Below are 19,067 nucleotides of genomic sequence, written 5' to 3'. Positions count from 1 at the left end.
AAACCCGGACAAAATGCCGGTTTTGAAAAGCCGTCCGGACCCCCACACATGTCCTCGAAAAGGACATGTGTGGGGGTATGTATGTATGTTTTACTGTGAGCTGCATAGGCTGTAAGCGGATTATAAATATTTTAAATAAATAAAAGTTCTGTAAATAACCACTCTCTTGTTTCATACTGCTCAAAAAATCTAATCTACTTATGACATACTCTGCTGCTCACAATACCATATCTTCTGTGAGCGACCCAACGCCTAGCTTGAACGGCCGCCGTCCAACAGGGGCCGCTCCCGCGCTTACCTGTGCGCCTAAACACAACTCGCACGCTTTTTTTTAGGGCTGCGTGTGACGTTCTAAGTCTCACAGCAAGGAGACCTTAGGAATCGTCGCTTAGCAACACTGATTTCCTTGGTAACGGGACGCGGCCGGCCAGGAAGCTGGGAATCCTTGACTGGTTGGTGGTACCTACGTGTCCTCATTGTGGCTCTCACCTCTCGACTCGTTTACTGTCAGCGGAGCCATGTCGCAGATAATCTGTCAGTGGCTGAACGAGGAGCTCCGGATCTCAAAGACCGTAGGTAAGTAAGACGGCAACGCTGCGGGATGCCTGGACTACTCTGGCTATGAAGATGAGGGGAACTTTCCACCTGTATAGAGAGGTGAGCTGGATGGGGCTGAACTCCTAGTCTTTTTGTTTTGTTGTTTTTTTTTTGTTAGCAGCAAACCGCCATCAATTACTGCTATAGTGCGGCTTCGGGCGCGGTCACCGTCATTCTTCTTGGGATGGTTCTCGAGCGCCCTCTCCTGGCCACATGCTGCGCAGTGACGGGTGATGGCTTAGCTACAGCAGCTTTTTTCCTGTTGGAAGCGGGCAGAGTTGGTGCAAGAGCAATTAGTGAGCAGCCTGAGCAAACCGTCAGCCTTAACACCCACCCCACATTAACTTTCAGGCCCTTAGCCTGCAGCCCCCTCCCCCAAGATTTTTGATGATTAAACTGAACAATCATGTTGACACAAAATCCTATAAAATGCAGGTTAAAGTATGTACTCATGGTTGAAGTTAGTGTGGCTGTTGGATCTTGTTATTTTGTTTTGACTGCAGCCTTTTGCCTTAGATGGTTGACTAGTTATACCTAATGGTTAGGCTAGCACTGGAAGCAGGGTAGCATGCAATCTAATCCAGAGCTGCCAGGTTACTAAGAAGGAGATTCTAAACCATTGATGGATTTCTGACATGAATTTACAAAGCATTATGGGACTGGTAGCATTGATTTCAGGTGCGAGTTGAAAACCGAAATGGAGCTAAGGTTGCCGTGCTGTCATACGCAGCCCTAAGAGAGCATGCAAGTTGTGTTTAGGCACACAGGTAAGTGTGGGAACGGCTTGGATGGTGGCCGTTCAAGCTAGGCGTTGGGTCGCTGACTGAAGATATGGTATTGTGAGCAGTAGGGTATGCCGGACACTGTCATGAATGGATTTGATTTTTTGAGAAATATGCTGTCGGGAGTGTCGGGTGATGTGAGGAGGTGTTGCCAGTACTGCCGGGAGTGTCAGGTGATGTGAGGGGGTGTTGCCAGTGTTGTTGGATGATGTGGGTGGGGAGTGTTGCCAGTGCTGTCGGGGGTGTCAGGTGATGTGTGTGGGTGGATGGGGGGGGGGTTGCCAGTGCTGTTGGGGGTCTCAAGGGTTGTTGGGAGGAGGGGTGTAGTGCAGGGGACCTGTGACAGCAATGGACAAAGTTTGATGAACTTGTAAAAGACAGAGGTTCACTCAAAGGGAAATTGCTGACACACTTTGCCTTTCACAAGAATGACTGAAGATTTCAGAATCACAATAAGAAAAGTTTGTTGCAACATGACAGTGCTAGGCCTCGCATAGCATGAAACACCACAGCAGCAATTGTAAAGATGAATCTCACAGTCTTAGCCCATCCTCTATATAGCTCAGACTTAGCACCATTTGATTTCCATATTTTTCCTAAGTTGAAGGACTACTTTTGGGGGCATCTGTTCAACTCAAATGAAGAGTTGGAAAGGACGATGAGCAACAGGTTGAAGAGACATGGGGTCTGTAAACTGTGCCTAAATTGGCGGTGTCTACAAAAATGTATGCCAGTCGCATGTCAATCACGCATAGGTGCCGTTAACATAATTACATCTAAGAAAATAATTACACCTAAGATAAAAAAAACTTAAAGACGCCTGCAATTTAGGCAAGAGTTTTACTGGCCTACATTGCAAGCATCTGAATTCTTTAGTGACTCGAGCCTAACAGCACCTAAGTCCCGCTCCACCACTAACCATGTCCACATAGACAAAATGTGCTGTTAGGCATCCTGCTGTAGACACGTTATTAGCGCCAACCTTTTTTTAAAAAAAATACGTTTTTAATCGATTTTAAATGATGTGGTTAATTACCGCATCAATTAAAGCCAATTCAAACAATTACTGTATATAGTCGAATATAAACCGGGATTTTTGGGCCCAAAAATGGGGGTCCTGATTTATATTCGGGTCAGTGCCTCCTCCCAGAAATTTTTAAGGCCAGGCTCTGCCCCCCTTCCTCCTCCCTGCCCTTTCTGCATACATTTCTCACGAGAATTCGCGGGAGCCAGTAAGGAAGCCACTCAGCGCCGAGAAGCAGTGCCAAATCGCACTGCTGCTCATGCCGCTGAGATGAACAAAGTGGATCTGTGCACTTCTTGCTCCTGCCCGCTGCCTCTCCACCAGGAATCGGCAGAGGTAAGGCTGGGAATGAGGGGGTGGGGACAGAGGGCAGAGCCTGGGAGGGAGAATGCAGAGTTTGACAGGAGAAGGAAGTAAGGGTGCAGAGCCTGACAGGGGAGGGAAGGAAGGAAGAGTGCTGGGTGCAGAGCCTTACAGGGGAGGAAAGGAAGGAAGGGTGCTGGGTGCAGAGCCTGACAGGGTAAGGAAGGAAGGGTACTGGGTGCAGAGCCTGACAGAGGAGGGAAGAAAGGAAGGAAGGGTGCTGGGTGCAGAGCCTGACAGGGGAGGGAAGGAAGGAAGGAAGGGTGCTGGGTATAGAGCCTGACAGGGGAGGGAAGGAAGGGTGCTGCGTACAGAGCCTGACAGTGGAAGAAAGGAAGGAAGGGTGCTGGGTGCAGAGCCTGACGGGAGGAAAGGAAGGAAGGAAGGGTGCTGGGTGTAGAGCCTGACAGGGGAGGGAAGGAAGGAAGGAAGGGTGCTGGGTACAGAACCTGACAGGGGAGGGAAGGAAGGGTGCTGCGTACAGAGCCTGACAGGGGAAGAAAGGTAGGAAGGAAGGAAGGGTGCTGGGTGCAGAGCCTGACAGGGCAGGAAAGGAAGGAAGGGTGCTGGGTGCAGAGCCTGACAGGGTAAGGAAGGAAGGGTACTGGGTGCAGAGCCTGACAGAGGAGGGAAGGAAGGAAGGAAGGGTGCTGGGTGCAGAGCCTGACAGGGGAGGGAAGGAAGGAAGGAAGGGTGCTGGGTATAGAGCCTGACAGGGGAGGGAAGGAAGGGTGCTGCGTACAGAGCCTGACAGGGGAAGAAAGGAAGGAAGGGTGCTGGGTGCAGAGCCTGACGGGAGGAAAGGAAGGAAGGAAGGGTGCTGGGTGCAGAGCCTGACAGGGGAGGGAAGGAAGGAAGGAAGGGTGCTGGGTACAGAACCTGACAGGGGAGGGAAGGAAGGGTGCTGCGTACAGAGCCTGACAGGGGAAGGAAGGAAGGAAGGGTGCTGGGTGCAGAGCCTGACAGGGCAGGACATTTGAATATTAAGCCGCCCAACTTATATTTGAGTCAACCATTTTTCCTTCTTTTTTTGGGGAAAAAGGGGGTCTCAACTTGAATTTGGATTGACTTATATTTGAGTATATATGATTAGGCAGAGGTAGGGCGCCTACTGCCGCCTAACTTGCAGCATTGTATATAGAATATGGCTCAAGATGTACAGTTCTTTCATGACTGTTTTCAAAAACATGACCAGAAAACAGGTACAAGAGCTCAATTAAGCAACGCAGCCCAGAACCTGCATGATGTGCCATCCACTGGAGTCGGTGAAAACCACTGAACACCTGTGCCTGCATGATGCTCCTATAGGACAAATCACAAGGAATTATTTGTTTTCTCTGTTTCCTTCTGCAGGGAGAGGGACACAACCCACAGGTTCTGGACTGGTCTGGTAGGACTAAAGAAAAGAAAATTATCTGTTAAGATTATAATATTTCCATCATTGGCAGAAATGTGTAGCAAATGGTAGCGATTATGTGGAAAAGTAAATACATGTAATAAACAAGTTTCAAGCATTAGTTTCATTTTTTATACCTGACAATATATTCATTTAAACAAAAACAATAGAGGTATTACTTTTCATTCACTCCTCATATTTGATTTAAAAAAGTTGTATATTTGTTCATCGGCTTTTGTGTATTGTTGGGGCTGTTTTAATAAAGATATAAAAGCAGCAATATTCATGTGTTTATTTAACATTAATTATATACCACTAATGAACCAGAGGTTTAAAAATAAGCATAAAGCATATAACCAATAACATGCTAATATAAAACAAACATATACAGTGAAGACAGATTGGTGACTATATTGTATTATTTTATAGGTCATTAACTATTTTTTTTCTATGTGCAGATCTAAAGTCATTTGCAAAAGATTTTGCTTCTGGATACCTAATTGGGGAAGTTCTACACAAGCATCAGCTCCAGGATGATTTTGACCAGTTTGTACAGAGCAAGTTAGTACATTTTTGGTTATAAGAAATGGGAAAATATTTTTTTGATCTGAAGACACGCAGCTCATTTTAGTCACACATAGGCAGTGTGAACACATGTGGAACTGAAAAGATAGATTCTTCCAGAGCTTTCAGGAAAGACATAAAATTTTCATTGCTCTTATACAATAGTTTCATGCAGCTATATCCCCATGGGTCCCCTAAGTTCTTTTTTTTTTTGTCCCCAAGATTGTCAGATGTGTCTTTACTATTGCAACCTGGCACAGCTGATGAAAATACTTCTTGTCTCTCTTTCTCATGTCAGATTTTTGACATGTTCTTTTTTTTTTTTTTTTTTTAATAATTCTTTATTCATTTTCATATTTTACATGAAGTGTACAAAATATTGAGTTACAACTAATGAATACACAATATCACTTTTATATCTATTACATAATATTCTGAACAAATTTTTTTTATCCCCTCTCCCACCCCCCACCCTTCAAGTACTTTCCAATCACCTTATACATATTGTATACCATATTATAACATGTTATGTAAAATTATTTTCACTACCCCCCCTCCATGTGTGCCATAAAGAAGACAAGATAAAGAAGAAAAGAAGAAGTATAAATCCTACTATTCATTCAGTACAATACTTTGTCAATGGCCCCCATATTTTTATAAATTTAGGATATGTCCCTCTTTGTATTGCTATTACTCTTTCCATTTTGAATATATGACAAATTGTATTCCACCAAAATGTTACTATGTTACTATTAAGGTTACTATGATTCTTCCAGTTATTGGTTATATGCTGAATGGCAACCCCTGTCATGACTAGTAAAAGCTTGTTATTTTCTGGTGAAATTTGACTTTTTTTTCTCATCATCATTCCAAATAACACTGTATCATATGATATTGCTACATGATTTTCCATCAATTTATTAATTTGTGGCCAAATTGCATTCCAAAAACTTTTAATGTAGGGACAATGATACAGTAAATGATCCAACGTCCCAGGTTCCAGATTACAGTGCCAGCATTTATTGGACTTAGAACTATCTAATTTTTGCAAACGTGTAGGGGTCCAAAAAGCTCTATGTAATAAAAAGAACCAAGTTTGTCTCATAGATGCTGACACTGTACATCTCATTCTCCAAGACCAAATTAGTGGCCATTGAGATGCAGTAATTTGATGCTTAATCTCAATGCTCCAAATGTCTCTTAAACCATTTTTTGGTTTTTTATTCAAATATCCAGATATTAATTTATACCACAATGCGGCTTGATGCCCTAGGAAGTCTGCTTGGAAGCATAAGAACTCTAAACTATATTGATTATTCAATGTTTTCCATTCAGGGAACCCAACCTGAATGGCCTGCTTCAATTGCAACCATTTAAAACTTTGTTTTTTACTAAGACCAAATCTATGTTGCAATTGTGAAAATTCCAGCAGTTTACCTTCCGAAATAACATCATTCAGAGATCTAATGCCTGCAATAATCCAGTCCTTCCAAAGGATTTGAGCTCCACCAATTTTAATCTTGGAGTTTATCCATAAAGACTGATTAGTTGACTTGTTTATTGGGACAGGTGTTAATTTACTAATAAACCTCAACGTTTTCCAAGTATCCATTAATATCTTATTTTCTCTGTATCTTCTAGGCATGTTGATACTTGGAAGATGAACTAAATTTAGGGGAAACATAAGGCGCCATTCCAAATATAACCAATCCGGTGCATTATCTATCAGTTCTGGGAGGATCCAATACATACCCTGACGTAAAATATAGGCTTGATGGTACCTATAAAAATTTGGAAAATTTACCCCTCCCTCCTTAATTGATTTTTGCAAAGATACCAAAGCTATTCTATGCGTTTTACCAAGCCAAAGAAATTTCGTTAAAATGCTATTAAGCTTTTTATAAAAGGATCCCTGAAAATAAATAGGTATCATACTCATTTGGTAGCAAACTACAGGCAAGAACATCATTTTAATAGTTTGAACTCTCCCCCACCAAGAAAGATGTAACGGATTCCATTGCTCACATAACTCTGTAACTCTTTTCAATACAAATTTCTCATTTTCTTTTACTGTATCTTCAATTGTATTTTTAACTTGAATGCCAAGATATTTAAATCCTTCTTCTTTCCATATGAACAGAAAAGCGTCAGATAATCCTTTTACACAATGAACATTTAAAGGTATAAGTTCAGACTTACTCCAATTAATTTTATAACCTGAAAATTTGCCAAACATATCAATTAATTCCAATAGACAAGATAAGGTAGACTCTGGATTCCTCAAATAAAGTAAAATATCATCCGCATAAGCCGAAATTTTATATTCCATATCAGAATATAGAATACCCTGTATCCCCCTTGCTTGCTGTATTGCTAACAATAAGGGTTCTAATACAACATCAAATAACAAAGGAGATAAAGGACAACCTTGTCTAACTCCCCTCTGCAATTGAAAACCATCAGATATCATATTATTAATATTTAATCTTGCAATTGGGAAGCTATACAATGTTTTTACCATTTGTATAAATCCAGAACCTATACCAAACCATTCTAAAGCCTGATACATAAAATTCCATTCTACCCTATCAAACGCTTTTTCTGCATCCAAGGAAACTGTAAAAGCCGGTTCATCCATTTTTTTTGATAAATTTAACATATGAAACAATAATCTAGAGTTATTAGAGGAATGTCTTTTAGCAACGAAAACCGTCTGATGCGTGTCTATAATATGTGGGAGAGCTTTGGCTAATCTCAAAGCCAAAATTTTCGCCAAAAGTTTATTATCCACATTTATTAAAGATATAGGCCTGTAGTTTGAAACCAAAGTAGGATCTTTATTTGGCTTAGGCAAAACAATTACTATTGATTCAGCCATAGTACCTTTAATATCACCTTTTATAAGTTGTGTCTGATATAAATTTAGTAAATATGGGGAAAGGACATTTTGAAATGTTTTATAAAATTCTACTGTATAACCATCACCACCTGGAGCGGATCCAACTCTAAGAGATCTCAACGCTGTTTCTAATTCTTTTAATGATATAGGTTCATCTAAACTCCGTTTTATATGATCAGGAACCTTAGGTCCAATAATTAAATTTAAAAAATTTTTAACATCTTTTTGCCTCTCCAAATAAGGCTCGGAAGAATATAGGTCCTTATAAAATTTTAGAAATTGCTTTAAAATTATATCCGTTTGATTGGTTATTATTCCATTATCATCTTTTATCCCATTAATGTTAGTTCTTCTTTTTTTTGCTTTAAGATAATTTGCCAATAATCTTCCCGCCTTATTAGAATTTCCATAATACATTGTCTGTTTGGAAAACAAGTCTCTTCTTATCATTTTTGAAGCTAATTCGTTATATTTACCTTTTGCTTTCAAAAGAGCTTGTAATACATCATGTTCCCATTTGCTTACCAATTTAGTTTCTAGTATTTTAATTTCTTTTTCTAACTCTATATACTGTTTTTTAATCTGTTTCCTAACAAAAGCCGAATATGATATAATATGACCTCTCATAGTCGCTTTAAAAGCGTCCCATACATTTTCAATAGATGTATCTTCCACTAAATTAATTTGAAAGAAATCACTAATTTGTGTTTTAAAATTTTCCAAAAATTTTTCATCCACAAGCAATGCATTATCAAATCTCCAAAGAGGTCTTCTATTTTCTAATTGATCTAATTGTAAATCTATCCATACTCCCGCATGATCCGAAATGATAATGGGATCAATGGAAGCCTTAATCACTTGCTGCACCTTATGTGATGAAATAAAAATGTAATCTATTCTTGAAAATGATTTATGAACCTGTGAACAAAATGAAAATTCCTGATCATTAAAATGAAGAATACGCCATATATCCTTCAAATCACATGATTGAACCAAATTATCTAAACCTAAAGATTTTATACTTTTACCTGGTTTTTTATCCATTAATGGATCCATTACAGCATTAAAATCTCCAGCCACCACTAAATTAGAAGCAGCCAGTGGTAACAACATACTCTGCAATTTTTTAAAGAATTCTGATTGATTCGAATTAGGGGCATATATATTGAACAACGTCAGGGCATTATTTCCCATACTTATATCAACATGTAGCCATCTTCCATGTGGGTCCGAATTTACTATCTTAAAATTGGCCATACACTGTTTATTTATAAGAACTGCTACTCCTGCTTTTTTACCCTCTGCTGGAGCAAAAAAACATTCTTTCACCCACCCACCCGTTAGTTTCTGTGATTCCTTTATATTAAGATGGTTCTCCTGCAGACAATAAACATCCGCGTTTTGCTTCTTTAAAAATGATAATACCTTTTTCCTTTTGATTACATGATTCAGGCCATTGACATTAATAGAAAATATCTTAAAAGACATAATATATTTTATACTCCTTATCATAATCTTCCTCTTCCCTTCTTCCATAACTAAGATCTAAAAAACTTCTCCCCATGGCACACATTCTTACCTCCAAATTACCCAATCCCTTATTAATCTTTTCCTTAATCATCCTAGTAATATCTTTAATACCCACCTTCTTCCCCCCCTCCCCCCAATATAATGACTGCTTAAGGACACACATTGGACAGTAATCCCAACTTCCCCCCTCCCCCCCAGGCAACCAATATTTATTAATAACCCCTTTATCCTTTATTGAGACAAACTCACTACCTCTCCACAATATATCTAATTATATCTCTCTTCTTTTTCCATTTTAAAGTAATTAATTTCTCTATCTATTATTTAACCTTTAGTCACATAACCATATTTATTTCCTAACATTCCATTAATGCATTTTTATCATTTCACCAATCTCTAATTCATTCCCCCAACATTTTATTTCATTCAAGAAAATTCTATCATAGTCCTATATTTAATAAAAGTATCATTTTCCTATATCTTATATTATCTAATCCATCTTCTCCTATCCTCCTTTAAACATCCAACAACAAATATCCATCTCTTCATATATTTCTGTTAAAAAAAAATTTCAATTTTATAAGTTTTTATCTCCTATTTGTATTTAAACATTTGTATTTCATTTTCAAAATAATTTTTTTTTCCCCCTTTTTATATTTCCTCTTCTCCAAATTAAATCCAATCTTTTTAAAACTATATTATCACAACATCAATCTTTACAATCCTTCAGCTACCAATAAATTCTTATGTATCTTCCTTTTATATTATTCATTTTCCTTTCCTTTACTTGCATTTAAATATCATATAACTTGTCCTTTCTATCATTAGTCCATTCTGCAATCTTTTCCTTATTGTCCTTTCATTCTTTACTTTCTCCTTTTCTGACTTATTAAATAAACTGAACTTTCATATTTATTTCTTATCTCCATCCATCCACTCTTAAAGACTTTTGACTGCCAATTGCCATTCATTTTTTTTTTTTATAATATCCTTTTAGTCTATCAGTCCTGCTTTCTTCTTCTTCACATCTATTTATTTTCCTATTCAGTCTTCACTTTTCCTTTTGTGTTAATTTGTCCAGTCCTTTAATCTTTCTTGTTCATTCTTTACTCCAACCATCCATCTTTCAGTCTCCTAAAAGTTCAGTCTAATAACTTCACTTTAATGTCTTTCCAGTCTATCCTTCTTTCTACTTTCTTCTTTACATTCTTAGTTTTTCCGGATCAACAAAATACAAAGATTTATCCCCACAAGATACCCTCATTTTTGCTGGGTAATATAACCCATACTTATATCCTTTTTCCTTTAATTGAGATCTCAGATCAAGGAATTTCTTCCTAATATTTGCTGTATTTTTAGCAAAGTCTGGTAAAAACCATATTTTGGATCCTTTATAGTTTAAGTTTTTATCTTTTTTGGCAGCATTTAAAATTTCTATTGCTTGCTGGTATCTTAACATCTTGAATATTAATAGTCTTGGTCTCCCTTGATTTTCCAGACTCTTTATTGGAATCCTGTGTGCCCGTTCTATTTCCAAAGGCTGTTTGAAATCCAACTGCAATAATCTAGGAATTAAATTTTCTAAAAACTGTATTGCATTTTTCCCTTCCAAATTTTCCTGTATTCCAAAAAGTTTTATATTCTTTCTTCTTCCATGGTTTTCGTAATCTTCCAGCTGACTTTTCAATTGAATTATTTTCAAACTGTCATTTTTGCATCTTTTTCCTTCACATTCTAAGCTCTCCATTTTAACTTCTAACTCTGTTCTTTTATTAGCTACTTCCATTTGTCTGTGTATATTCAGGATTTCTTCCTTCAGTTCTGCCATATTACTCATAGTCTCTGTCAGCATTTGTTTGATTTGCCTCAGTTCCCCCATAACTTCAGCTTTGCTTAACTCCTCTGATACATCAGCAGGAAGCGGAACCTTACTCGGGGTAATTTGATCCTGCTTCTGCCTTTTCACAGCCCCTCCGGTTTCACTCTTACTCTGACGGGTGCTCACCATGCTCCCGCTGTCCTCTCTGATGTTTTCAGCCGAAAACAGTTTAAAAGGAAATCTTTATTTATTCAACGGTTGCCCAGGTAAGAGGAGCGCTGCGATCACAAGACCATTTTGTGTGCGCGCTAAGCCACGCCCCCAAAGATTTTTGACATGTTCTAAATTTTTTATCTTATTAAAAATTCATCACTTCAAATTTTTAAAACTAAGGGTTCCTTTTACAATGCCACGCTAGTGGTTTTATTGCATGCACCGGATTAGCGCGCGCTAGCCGGAAATCTACCGCTTGCTCAAAAGGAGGTGCTAGCGGCTAGCGTGTGCGGCAATCTAGCACGTGCTATTCCACGCATTAAGGCCCTAGCGCTGCTTTGTAAAAGGAGCCCTAAATTTTTACTATAACTTATACTTAAATTGTACATAATATAAAAAATTGGTGAATGTGAAAAGATCAGACCCTACACCCAAACTCTAGTGTAAAGACACGGAGCTGGTTGTTGAAGAGACCATCACAGCTGATCACTGTCTCATTCCACCACTATTTGTCCAACTCTTACATAATCTATAAGTACTTATCTGTAATGGTGGAGTTGCTGGAAATGTCTCACAACTGCTCTGGTTAGATAATCAACATAAAATAAAGAATTCTGCTGTCTCAATACTTCCCTCGTTCCCCCAACTCGAATTTCACGAATTGGAGCTTCATCAGGAGGGGACACCTTAGCAGGACACCCGCCTGAACTAACTGACAGCACTGAGTTTTGAAGAGATAAATTTTTAATAAGGTATTCATTGGATCACTCAATTACCATAGAATTTCTCATTAATTGTCAGTTACTAAGTTTTTTATCTTCATTTGCGTCACCTCTGTTGGACTAGCAGAGTACCCCACTGTACCATCATCCCTGCTAGACCATCAGGAAGCTCTTAAGTTTTCTTCAGGCCATATACATTTAGGGAATAATACAGTATTAAAAATATTTTTCACACTTAAAGTTGAACTTGAACTTATATAGAATTGTATAACTGCTTATATCTTGCTATCTAAATCAAAAAAAGCAGTGATTCATCTGGTATTAAAACAAGTGAAGCTAAATAACTTAACCTTACAGAAATATATACCTCAGTCGAATTTAATTTTTCAGGCCTATTTACAAGACTGCATTAGAAACTCATTTAATGAAGAAATTCCTATTAGGAGGAATGGTATAGGTGGGGACTGTACTATACAATTTAGGATTCAAGTTGTTATCCCAGGACAAGCAGGCAGCCTATTCTCACATGTGGGTGCATGCGCGGTGCGGCTAACTCAAAACTTCTGGTTTCTTCAAGCAAGTCTGCTTGTGAGGCTTCCGCATCGAGGCTCCGTTGGTGACGTCACCCATATGTGAGAATAGCTGCCTGCTGTCTCTGGATAACACCTGTTACGGTAAGTAACTGTGCTTTACTGTATGTTAACTGCTAACATGACAGATAATGTGGTGCAGTTAGCTGCACCTCCACAGGTGTAGCTAACTACATTCCACACTATCAGCTATGCCATTAATGTATGGTAAAATAGCTGGAGAGGGGGAGAAATAATAGGGACATTTAAATACTTCCATGATATAAATGCGCAGGAAGCAAATCTCAATTGAAAGAAAGCGCTGGAACAAGGTGGATAAAAATCAGTGACTTAAAAATAAGTAAAAAAATTGATTTTTAAAATTTAAGTTAGTTTCTTTAAATAAAATGCTTTTTTGAGGAAAAATTTATCTAAAGATAGTTTTTTATTTAACATTATAGTCTAAAAGATATTCATCATGAAATAAGGATTCATCTTAATTATGTAGCATGAGGCTGTACTGTGTATTCATGCAATGCTTAAATTTTCTCAACTGCTTAGGAGTATGCGGTAGTGCTGCCCAATTCATTCGAATCGATTCACATAGAAACATAGAAGATGACGGCAGAAAAGGGCTACAGCCCATCAAGTCTGCCCACTCTGCTTACCCACCCCCTGTCTATGCCCTAATGACCCAATTTCCTTATCTTGACCCTCGTAGGGATCCCACATGGGTATCCCATTTATTCTTAAAGTCTGGCATGCTGTCTGCCTCGATCACCTGCATTGGAAGCTTGTTCCAATGATCAACCACTCTCTCTGTGAAGAAATACTTTCTGGTGTCGCCATGAAATTTTCCGCCCCTGAGTTTGAGCGGGTGCCTTCTTGTGGCCGAGGGTCCCTTGAGAAAGAAAATATCATCTTCCACTGTTTCGAGCAAATCAGCATCGAAACAGGCGGGGTGGGGGGAGAATCTCATCGTGGTATCGGCAGCAATTCCCACACGCTACCTGCCGCTGACTCGGAAGTCTCTTTGCAGCAGAGAGGAGACTTCTGGGTTAACAGAAGGCAGCATGTGAGAGTCACTGCCAATACTGCGACCTGAAGAAGCAAGCCTTGGAGTACAGGGAAGGAGAGGAAGGATATCTAATGGCACAGGGAGAGGGAATAGGTAAGAGAAAGAAAATCAAGTGAGAGGGAATAGGTAAGCGGGAGAAGGAATAGGTAAGAAGAAGAAAATCAAGTGGCACAGGAGGAGGAGAGGGGAGGATGAGAAGAAGGAAAGATGGGAGAGTAGAGGGAGACATGCATGGTGAGGGTAGAAGATGAAATTGCAAATAATGGAGGAGAGGAAGGGAAAGATGGTGCATGGAAGGGGTTAGAGAGATTTAACACAAGGCATAAGGGAGAAAGAGAGGTGTTGGACATGGGGATAGATAAGAGGGAGATAGAGATACACAGGAGGTAGAAGGGGAGAAGGAGGGAGATGTTCGATCCAGGAGCAGAATGATGGAGAGATGCACAGAATTCTGCCAGGAGTAAACTAAGAGGTAGAAAAGTGTGAGAGGGAGAAATGTTGGATATAGTTGTAGAGAGGGAACAGAGGGACAGATTGAAAGGGATACAAGGGGGAGGAATGTTGGACATAGTGATGGAGGGAGAGATGTGGCATTGTGCTGGAGAGGGGTGATAGAAGGAGACATGGGCATGAGGCTGATGGGCAATAATGAAAAATTCTGTACATGATTCTGGGGATGCGAGAGGGAGAAATGTTGGATGTGGTAGTTGAGGGAGTGGGAGAGATGCACCCTGGATCTCTTTCTCTCTTTCCCCACTCCCTTTGCAGCAAGGGAGGGAATGAGAAAAGGAAGGACAGTGAGAGAGAGAGGGAGACATGTTGCCAATGGGAGTGGAGGAGAGAGGAAGAAAAGTTGGACTCATGGAGGGACAGAGAGAGATGTTGAGGAAGGGACTTGCGAGAACTGACTGCAGCCATTCTGAAAGCGGGGTGGGCCCAGGCAGCAGCACAGACTGCATGCTCCTGCTGACCTGTACACCGCTGGACCATCAGGCTTAAGGGGCGCTTAAAAAGGTACTGCGGGGTGGGGTTGGGTGTTTTAAAGGGAAGGGCCGGCAGGCGGGGGTGTTTTAAAAGGAAGGGACGGCGTGTGTGCTGTGTTTTAAAAAATAGTACTGGGGGGCGGTGAGGGAGAGGAAAAAATTGTTGGTCGGTTGAGACGGATCCCTCCTGTCACAGCCTACCACTAGACCACCAGAGATGAGGGGGGTGGTAGGTTACAGGTCAGGGAAGGAGGATTGGGTGCAGAGCCTGGCAAGGAGTGTGGGGTTGGGTGCAGAGCCTGGCAGGGAGTGAGGGAGGCTGGGTGCACAGTTTGGTTCAGAATGGTTTTTTCTTGCTTTCCTCCTCTAAATCTGAGGTGCGTCTTATGGAGCGAAAAATATGGTATACTCATTAAAAAATACATGATTAGATTAACTTGTCTCTTCTTTGAAATTTCTGGGTCTTAGTATCCTCATTCCATGTTAATCAGAGCAACACATTTCCAGTGTAGGGGGAAGCAGCAAAAGCAGTTTCACTGAATGGATGTTGGAAGAGTTCTTTGAGCCTATATTGAGAGGATGGAGGAATTTCTTCAGTCAGACTGTTTATGGTTTTTGGAGGACATAGGAAAGGAGAGACAGCTTTGAAGGTTCCTGTGTCTCAGAGGATTAAAAAGGCCATTGCACTGATGTACATATTGAAGGGTTGGGAAGTTACTTGTTTCTGAAGTCTTATTCCATTTGATGATAGGCGACCTTATGGGCAGAGCAGAGCATTATTCCTCCTCAAGTTTACAGAACGGCTACCTTACTGTCCTTGCGTTCTTTCATAAGACACTATCACTTGATATGCAGGTGTTCCAGGTTGCAGATTTTGGGGCAAGATTATATGTTTGTCTGGCTTCTCCCCATGGAAGACATTATTTGGTACTTCTTACATATTTGTACTGATCTGGAGGGAAGCTAAGGAAAGAAATATTAGATCTTACCTGTTAATTTTCTTTCCTATGGTTCTTCCAGACCAGGACAGAACTCACTTGGGATCATTTTTGATGGGGGTGGGGTGGGGGGACAGTGGTTGAAGAAATAATATATTATGGTAGAAATTAAGGGAAAATACTTATAGCTACCTAGTTGGTTCCTCTTGGCTGCTGCTTTTATTTATAACTTCTGAAAGCACAGCTGTGAAATTACTGCCACCTCAAGAAGAGTGCAATGAGCTGTCATAGGAGGTGCAGTAGCACGGACCATGATCCCCCCCCCCCCCCCCCGAACACATCCTCATTCCCCTCGATCCACCTGATCACATTCCTAATCTTTCAAACTAGGCCCCAGTAACTTTGTCAACATTCTAACTCCTCCTCTCCCCTAATCCTGACAAAGACCTCCCAGAGTTGGTCCCAACCCTTCTAATCCCCTAGGACTAACAGCTCCACTCTTATCAAAACACACCCTCAATAGCAAATCCTTCTCTTCCCAAACCCCACTGCCCAGTACTTACTCGGGGGTCTGCATTGGTGGTGCAATGGTGCCAGGCAGCAGTGATCCTCCTTCACTACTACCCAGATCAGCACCTGATTTCAAATTAGCCAATGACCCCCTAGCTAAATTCTTGCAGTTGGAATTGTTATTGAGGGGGGTGGATTGGAGGATTGGAACTGACAAGCAGGCATTGCCCGGATTAGGAGGGTACTGGGGCTGGCTTGGGGGAAGGGGAGCTGGGTTGGGAGTTGGCAACATAATTGGGGAGGTGCAGGATTTGTGTGGGGAAGGGGTGGCCTTCAAACCCGAGGCATTGCCCCAGCCAGCTGTTACTGTTACAGTTAGCACTGAGGTCGCATTACATACCTGGGCTGATAGTCCATAGGACCCACGTTATTGGCCAAGCAAGATAAAATGGTTCCCCTGCATGCCTCTTGCGTTTACCACAAAGCCTTTGCACTTACTGAATGGTAATTTTTTCATTAACTGTGCAGTAAGTGCAAAATTTACTGCTGTTTAGTGAAAGGGCTCCTTTGTAACTTGTAGAGTCAGTTTTACGATTTCATATTGTCTTCCCTGTATTTTTTTTCAGAATTACAATATACTGTACATGGCTTTCTCAACAAAACATATTGCTTGCTTGGTATTGGTGTTGTTTCACCCCTGTTTATTTAACGGGTCCCATATGTATGACCAAAGTGACCTACTTGTCTTAAAGAAAATGAAGTAGCTTTTAATAGCAATTCACACAATTCATACTAACCATCCCTCCTCTCCTTTGGAGTTTGTTTCCTGTAAGTCTATTCTATTAAACTGAGGGAGAACCAAACAGTAAAAAACATCAATGGCGAACAGCCAATCCATTCAATAACGTACAATCGATATAACAATTTTCATGTCCAAATTTCATGTCAAAATGAAGATAACATAGCAGTTACAAACAGTAAACATGTGAACAAACTGTGCATCCCTCTTGCTGCCATATATTTGCCTTTTTTCCCTTCCCTCTACCCCTATCAGCTCACCTCTCTCTCAGATATAAGAGTGGTAAAGCTCTTGCAGTTGTGAATGAAAGTCATGGTGGAAGTTATAAAGGAGCAGGAGAATATTATGGGGCCAGAAAATCTGGAAATGTTCTATGTTTTCTTATGTGTCTATATTCTGTGTATGTGGGTTTGACCATTAGGAATTTTAATTAAACTGCTTTCTGTGCAAGCACTTTTTAATTTCTTTTTTTTTTAATCTTTATTCATTTTTACAACTTACAAGTGTAAAAGGAAAGAACAATTGAACTTAAAAACATCACTTGTTTGTCATATGTATAAGATGGAAAGATTTCTTGCGATACAGAGGGGGTATTTTAAAAGATTTCAAGAGGTGTGGAGGTCATTAATTGAATATTATAACGAGTAAAGTTTATTCTTTTTCCTTGGGGATAATATATAGAAATGGGATGGGATGGGAGGGATAGGGAGGGAAAAATATTGGAAATATGTTGTTATGAAAAATAAGGAGATATATGTAATAGGATGGGATATTTATTGTTGTGCATTACTGGGTATAATAAAATGTTTAAAGTGTTTGAGGAAGAAGGATGGGGGGAGGGACAGATTTCATGTCAGATTAATTGTATTATCAAAAAGGGATGTATAATTATATATAAATTTGGAAGGAATATTTTATTGATATGGAAAAGGGTGGGAGGTGGGGGGGGAATAAAAACATGTATAATAATATTGTTTAAGAATGCCAAGTGTGTCATGTAAATTAATTGTAATAATACTGTACACTTGTTGAAAGAAATAAAAAGGAATAAAGATTTAAAAAAAAAACAAAAAAAAAAACACATCACTTGATTTTCTATTGCAATCATCTTAAAATAATGAAATGTATCCCCCCTCTCATCCCTACCATTTCATACACATCTACTATAATAAAACCCTAGCCGCGCACTCTTACCTGCGTGTTCCGTGATCTCTGATCTGTGGCCGGCAAGAATGTGTATGCGAGCTTACAACGGCCTCGCATTCACTGTCTGACTGGCTCCCTTACTAAAGTTTTTCATGGTGGCGGCTCCTCTTGCATCCAGCCCTGTGTCCAAAGCTTCTCCAAAGGCTGGCTCCCATGAAAATGTTATTTTTCTGTTTAAATCCGCGGCGGCAGCTTCTCTCAAGAGCCGCACCAGCGTTGGACAAGGCTTCCGATGCTGGTGCGCCTCTTGAGAGAAGCTGCCGCGGCGGCTTTAAACAGAAAAATAACATTTTCACGGGAGCCAGTCTTCTGAGAAGCTTTAGATACAGGGCCGGATGCAAGAGGAGCCGCCACCATGAAAAGCTTTAGTAAGGGAGCAAGCCAGACCGCGAGTGTGGGGGCCATTGTAAGCACGGAACGGTTGAGGAGCCGCCGCTGCCTGCGGCTTTGAAATTTGGCAAGGGAGCCGGCCAGAAAAGAAAATAAATGCTTCTGCCCTGCTGCACAGGGAATGGGGAGGGGGGCTTCTAAAATGTAAGGTGGCCTGGCCTACCAAAAGCCCCAAGGCTGCATGGTTTGCAGGTAAGGGAGAAGGGTTCCTAATGGACAGTGGGGAAGGTACAAGTAAGGGAGAAGGGCTACTGCTGGACAGGGGGAGCAGGGAATGGGGGGGGGGGTGCTGCTGGACAGGGGGAGATAAAATTAAAGGAGAAGGGCTACTGCTAGATAGGGGGAGCAGGGAATGGGCGGGTGCCGCTGGACAGGGAGGAGGTAAAAATAAGGGAGAGGGGCTGCTAGCACCCATTAATGTAACGGGCTAAAAATCTAGTTCATTTATATTATACAATATTTTCTTTTCTATTAATCCAAATATTTAATAAAGAATCAGAAACCCTCCCACCCATACCCCCATATTTTCAATAATATTATTAAGAGAAAAGTGTTATCTACTCATTACAATAATCTGCCAATGGCCCCCAAACATCCTGAAATTTACTAAAATGTCCTTTCTGTGTGGCTAATGTTCTTTCCATCTTATATATATATATGGCACAAAGAATTCCACCAGAAATTG

The 19,067-nt window shown here is 40.3% G+C and overlaps 1 protein-coding gene across 2 annotated transcripts in view; it reads left to right on the top strand.

The window, feature by feature from the left end:
• Positions 1-350: 350 nt before the first annotated feature.
• SPEF2 (sperm flagellar 2) overlaps positions 351-19,067 on the top strand; it is a 544,154-nt gene continuing 525,437 nt past the window's right edge. For both annotated transcript variants that reach the window (XM_033932867.1, XM_033932864.1), the window contains exons 1-2: positions 351-576; positions 4,621-4,723. In XM_033932867.1, the coding sequence (XP_033788758.1) occupies positions 519-576; positions 4,621-4,723 (161 nt within the window). In that variant the 5' untranslated portion in view covers positions 351-518. The remainder of the gene's footprint in view (positions 577-4,620; positions 4,724-19,067) is intronic.

This window comes from Geotrypetes seraphini, chromosome 1 (assembly GCF_902459505.1).
Source record: "Geotrypetes seraphini chromosome 1, aGeoSer1.1, whole genome shotgun sequence".
In the NCBI taxonomy this organism is placed as follows: domain Eukaryota; kingdom Metazoa; phylum Chordata; class Amphibia; order Gymnophiona; family Dermophiidae; genus Geotrypetes; species Geotrypetes seraphini.
This window is presented reverse-complemented; position numbering and strand designations above follow the sequence as displayed.